The 6,711-nt window shown below is 36.0% G+C and overlaps 1 protein-coding gene across 1 annotated transcript; it reads right to left on the bottom strand.

Annotated features, from left to right (window-relative positions):
- Positions 1-453: 453 nt before the first annotated feature.
- On the bottom strand, positions 454-6,296 carry LOC139114312 (uncharacterized). The gene is made up of 5 exons (XM_070675940.1): positions 6,168-6,296; positions 5,297-5,327; positions 3,524-3,538; positions 2,332-2,928; positions 454-695 (listed from the first exon to the last, which is right to left on the bottom strand). The coding sequence occupies exons 1-4, from the start codon at positions 6,204-6,206 to the stop codon at positions 2,333-2,335; spliced, it is 681 nt and encodes a 226-aa protein (XP_070532041.1). The 5' UTR covers positions 6,207-6,296; the 3' UTR covers positions 454-695; position 2,332.
- Positions 6,297-6,711: the final 415 nt, after the last annotated feature.

Raw genomic sequence — 6,711 nt, 5'->3', positions numbered from 1 at the left:
GAATAAAGGTTCCAACATCAATGAAAAGTCGCTCCTCACTTCTCAGCCATAAACATCCCCTCGTTATGTGTAATTTTGGATATAGAAAATGACAAAAGGCATGTGGTACAAGAAGTTCAAAAATATCCACAGAAATACTATAAAAATAATAAAGTCATTAGATCTGCAAGTTAATGAAACAAATCAAACGTGACAGAAATTTACTGAACGAGCCAGTTAGCAAACAGAATATGTAATGATCACAGCTGTAGACGGAGAACATATCAAATGCATAATAATACCACAGAGAAATTGGAGAGTAGAATAGCAAATAAGCCAATGCAAGTTTAATATCCTAGAGCTATTCTCCTTGATTCTGCATAATTGCAAAACTTAATTAAATGTGTGTGGTAATCCGTGATACCCTACCCACAGGGGGAAGAATGTTATAAATTATTATGACAACCATCTGTATTTAGTTGACTGAAATGCTCCGATTGTCTTATCAGAATTATAATTTATTTGCAATAGGTAAAGACAAAGATTACAAGTCAAGTTAAAGAAATTATTTTGTCTTCTAGAGGACGAAATGAGTAGATACCGGCCACCAGGAATGCCTGTCAAGACAATGTGGCATCGTGGAGTCAAGCTCCAACTTGCATAAATGTGCATTCATTCAGGGAGCACGTCTTCTTATCCATGTCATCACCATCACCCTAAAGAAATACAACAACGATATTGGTCAATTAACTTTGCATTCTGCATTGAGAGCAATGTCATATTCTCTTCATCTGACCTCTTCATCATATATTTCCCATTAATAACATGTAAAAGTTAAAAGAAAGATTTAATTTGACAATTCAGCGAAGAATGTCTGATCGCTATTCTAATAGTCTCTCTGAGCGCGACTTCCCTGCTGTTTCGACCTGTTACAATGATTGAATAAAACTAGTTCACTTGTTATTTGAAAGTACACGAGCTTAATTTTCTTCATGTACAGTAGGTAGTATTTTTTGGAAGTAGATACAGGACGGTAGGATACGTTTTGAGGGAATACTTCATCGCGATTGATTTGCTTAGAGGAACAATGTATGGGGTAACTCGAGCACGTTTCTTAGGATAATATCCACAATCAGAAAGTAGACTGCGCGATGAAGATCTCAGTACGATTACTTGTTGATTTTTCACGATCTTCACCAAATATCCCCTGCAGGTAGGATATTAGTTGCTTTAATGTTTTGCATGCTGACATGTCATCGCAACGTTATGTCACGTGATCAAAATTGCCCAAAAGTGTCACATTTCGTGAAAGCTGTCTACTCCAACCGTTAAACGAAATATATTCCATTGAACAGGTGAATCTTCAAATACAGACTAATATCTTCATGCCATTTTTGTGTGGCACTTGTCATTTCTGAAAAAATGACTGCCTCAAATGCAGATTATTTGTTTATGTATGTAGTTATCTCATTGTATTGTCGTTTCCAAACTATAATAATGAGTATCACATACAGTCACAACATTTCTAAACAGATGATTTCCCCTTAATTTCATTCAGAAATATGTTTCATCGTTAATATTGGTTTGCGGTAGGAATTCACGAAAACGGGAAGCCTTCTGATAGGAGAAGCTGGTGATCGCTATGAATAAATACCTTGATCACAGGGCAATCCTATATGCATGCACAGTATCTAAGGAAGCCAAAACTAAATAGCTCTGCCCGTTGATTTATCTCGCTGTGAAAGAATGATATTTTTAGGGAAGGAACTGTTTCTGTGGAATTTGTGCAAAACAGCCCTTGCATTTTATGTATTTGAGAATAAATTGCCATTGAAAACTGAAAAATGTGCCGTTTTCGTCAAAACTTATAATGATTGCATGCTTTCACGATGCATATGAATGCCTAAGTTTCCAATACAATTTGTGTTGAGTAGGAGAATTTGTGACAAATTTTATCGGACTGTTGTAAAAACTGTCTGCTGTTCAAAAAACAAGCTGTCTGCCACGTAACGTAGAGCTTTCCCCCTTGCACTTTGATGCCAGCTCTTGAATATTTTTTGTCGCAATTGTGTCTGATGCATCTTGACGAAATGGCACACCTGGTGCTTTGCTCGGGAAAATCAGTTAGCGTATCTGAATAACTGTTTACACAGAAATGCACTGGGTGGAAAGGTCAAAAGGTTTAATGTATGTATAAATGTATTGTTCATAGCTCATATGTGTTAATGGAACACCATGAATGATTATCTTAAAATGTGTCCATCCTTGCGTTAACGTACTCGAGTATTACACTTACTCGAGAAAGCCTAATTTAAAGGAATCTCCTTCAAAGGGAACTTTAAAGATACTGACCTCATTTTATGAAGGATAACGAGATCACACATTGACTGTTTTCAACTTCACCTAACCAATCACCGGAATCATAAGTTGGCCGGTACCACATTCCACATGTTGTACCAATACCAATGACTGTACCATCGCTTCTGACGGACACATCAGTGACAACACCATCGTCATCCACTTTGGTCCATTCACCTTCAATGCCAGGTCGGGTCCATAGTTTACCACTCATGCCAACGCCCAGTATACCACCAGAAGGGAGTGGTGATATTGATTGGACACAACAGCTATTGGCCACAGGACCAGTCCATACACCGTAAACTCCGGGGCGTGTCCACAGTTGAGAATCCGTTCCAATTCCAACTATTGTGCCTTGAGACATGACCGTGACATCGGTTACACAGCAGCTGTTGTCAATTGGTCCAACCCAGGCAGCGGTTTCGCCAGCTTTTGTCCACAGTTGTTGATCAGTGCCCACACCAACAATAGTACCATCGACGAGAGTTGTCATTGCGGTAACACAACACGTATTTTGGATTGGTCCTTCCCATGTACCCTCGATGTCGTCACGTTTCCATATCTGCTGGTCAGTTCCAACACCATATATTGCTATCAAAAGAAATCAAAGAATCAAGGAAGTGCGCGATTTTTTCTTGTAGTCTAAAGCACATAGTGTTTTATGCTCTGTTGACTCATCTATTCCATTTACTCGTCTTGCCCACTATGTCATTGCTGTTTTGAATTTAAGGTTTCTTAATAATGATATGAGTACATTGTGAGACATGATATTTTTATACAAACGTTAATGAGTGACTAACTTTTATGCATGTCCTAACAAAGCCCTAAAATTAAGTCTGTCTATATTGTAATATTTTGAACGATTTCTTTTGTCGAGGCAAGTCAACCTCATCATCGAACAAAGACATCATTGCAAAGACATACCTTACAACTTGTAGAATAGACATTTTCAAACATCGCTATTGATTTGTCGAGGCATTGCCTTTTTGTCGTCATGTACGTATTGCTTCATCCATGTGTGACAAATCTGGTATTTGTCATTTCAGAGTTTAATAATATCTATCTGTCAACCTACCCATTACATGAGAAGAGGTCTTTTAAATGAGATTTATGAAACCTTTCACACTGTACCTCATTAGCTGGACGATTTTTAAGAGTATAAACTTATCAAATGTATAGTACCTACCTTTAGATTGTTCCCCTGCCGATGTTTGCGAAAAGGATATGAAAACGGAAGATGACACATGCGTTTCATAATTGTAGCTCTAAGAAAACAACAAATTTCATATGAAAAACAAGTATGGTTGGCATTTGGGTGTTTTGTGCCCTTCAACTGAGAAAATACTTTTCAATCGGGCTTTTACCATGTATTTTTAAAGGCTTCGTGTCTTTGAAATGATGTTTACAGTTTCTGATTATAAAGCTTGTCGTCGTATTATGAATAAAGGGCTTGTGATATGAGTTATGATCTTAAATATTAACACAGCTGTATTTTCGCTTACCTTGGGCTTGCTGGTTTTCATATGTACAATACATGTTTTAACATATGTGCTGCCAAGTGATATCATTCGCGGTATGATTCTTCATAAACATGCGCTTAGTGCCGGAAAATCAGAACAAAATCAGCAAGCTATGCCTGTTTACTGCATGGGGACTTTAGAAAATCAGTTCCCTTTATTTAAAGCGATACTCTCACGTATTGTAGATTTCCCTTGAACCCTCTGAGTGCAATGATCTTTCAAGTGAATTATTGGATGAATGCTGGCACTGAGAACTTTCTTTCAAAAATGAACCTGTTCATTTCTTTCCACATAGATATCATTCAGTTTAAAGTGTGATTGTTTGAACTAAGGTGTTTATGCATATTACATATTTCATATATAGCTTGTTTAAAATTTTACAGTTGACCGAAATTTCAATTTATTTACGTTTTTCATAAATCACTTTTATAAATGAGCTTGACGTGGCTCATAATAAACATAAGTCACGTTTGAATAAAATAATAAATGAATTCATCAATCAATCTTGCCTTCTTTCTTTTGTAAACATGGCTCACATTAGAAGTTACAAGTTGTTGTTATTACGCTACACTTAGTATCACATATTTGTCAAATACAATACTCTTGCTTATTAATTATCTGCACAACGATAATGTAATCAATATTGAATTTCTCATTGACGACACATTTGTCGAATTTGGAAGGTATTAATTCAAACTTACTGACAGAAATTTTATGGCAACGAATTGTATTAACCAACATGAAGACATTGTTTTTCTCGTGAGAAGTAAAATTGTTCGTAACTTAGTTAAATGAACATGTATCTTTATTGAAAGCTATCTATTCTACATTTAGGTATATGATGATAGCTTTCCATTGAACAGTTCTAGATTAAAGGAATAAATTAAAATGACCCATTCACAATGGCTAGAGAAATGAGAAGCCATAGCTTTCTATGCTTTCCTAATACATGCTGTTTTGAGTGCAGCCCCAACTGCACTTATTCACTATACAGTGGCGTGCAAAACATATGCTGTATATTAGAGGATACACAAACACATCTTTTGCCTACTGCAGGGAACGACTTGTGTCTACATTAAAGTGCATTTTACTGGCCTTTAACACTCATGTATTTTATATGAATATCGTTCGTAATTACATGCTAAACTAGGTCGACACTGACAGTGTCGAAGCTTTAACATGTTTCAAACAAATTTTACTTCCTCTCTCTCCTTTAAACTGATGTAAGGAAAACTCGGATGTAATTGAGCCATCAGCAACTTAACAACTTAGCACATTAAGATGATCAGTGTTGTGGGAGACTTTTTGCACTCAAATGTGAAAGAAAACCCACTCAACCACTTATAATAATAAACAAAAACATTTGATGTAATTTTTATGATCTTCTGTAATTTGAATGTTGCGAGGCGTTGATACATCATACAATCTGAAGTACTTACCACGACATGAAGCGCTGCTGTAGGCGAAGGCCTGATGCATTTATGGATAAATTAAAGTGTACGCACAATCCTGAAATTATTTCCATCAGTGTTTAAAAAAACAAACAGTTCTAAACAGGTTACAATGATACAAAGTAGATAGGTAGATAGGTAGATAGGTAGATGGATAGATAGATAGATAGATAGATAGATAGATAGATAGATAGATAGATAGATAGATAGATAGATAGATAGATAGATGGATGGATGGATGGATGGATGGTTTGTTGGATGGATAGATAGATGGATGAGATAGATAGATAGATGGATGGATGGTTTGTTGGATAGATAGATAGATAGATAGATAGATAGATAGATAGATAGAAAGATAGATACATAGATAGATACATAGATAGATACGAACTGCCCTGATTAACCATGACATATTATGAATCAGCAGTTAGATTAGAAAGTAAACCAACGGCAACGCTCGTTTGTGTATAAAATTGTACATGAACTACTAAAGGTAAATTTCACCTCAAGTGAGAGGAAAGTTAAGGGAAAAATGATAAGCCCCCCCTCCTCATTATATTTCTTATTCATCACTCATAATGAAACCAGAGTACGTCAAAAGCGAATGTGATACATGCTCATCAGATACATATTCCTATGTGCACACAAAGCCAAGTGTTCCATCAAAGATTGTTCTCAAATGCTCGCCTGGGCTTACGACATAATTCGCTAAAAGAAAGTTTCAACTTGATGTTTTGTTAATTTCAAGCAATCTATGATGTAAAACAGGGCAAACAGATGTTCTGCTACTTAAACTCATCTCAAAATCAAATGAAATATCAGAACAGGCCTAGGAGAAGATAAACTTTGTAAAGCATACCTGACAGAATATGAATGCTACCGGAATAAAAGCTCTCATCTTGTTGGCTTCTGTCTGCTAATCAGTCAACAAATGATGCGCGAGGACCCTACCCACATACTCTTATGTGAATTTAGTAAGCAATCACGTGGGTCATTAAAGTGTCGCCTTTTTATTTCATGGTGTATATTTAGTTTGTTTACTACCAGCAATGCAAGGAAAAGAGAAAGCTGACACAGCCAAAGACCTAAAACTGCCAGCATTTTAGTTATACGGACAAAATTAGTAAATCACATGGTTCGTACCACGAAATGTGTTTCTGTTTCATGAGAAAGGTGAAAAGTTTACAGGTATCAATCGGTCATTGTATTCCCGTCTTGTAGATTATAGAAGGTTTTCCACTTCCATTCATTACTTTGAGGATTGTTTTGGTTTAATAATTATCTTCAAAAAGCTGGATACCTATCTGATTTGAAACCCCTGAGATTTAAAAGTTACTTTTTTGTGGTATTAATTGATAACTGGTAGCTTTATACCTCTAAATAAAATAAAAATAATCATGGAT

This window comes from Ptychodera flava, chromosome 16 (assembly GCF_041260155.1).
Source record: "Ptychodera flava strain L36383 chromosome 16, AS_Pfla_20210202, whole genome shotgun sequence".
NCBI lineage: Eukaryota > Metazoa > Hemichordata > Enteropneusta > Ptychoderidae > Ptychodera > Ptychodera flava.
The sequence above is the reverse complement of the archived record's forward strand: the minus strand, read 5'-3'. Positions and strand labels throughout refer to the sequence as shown.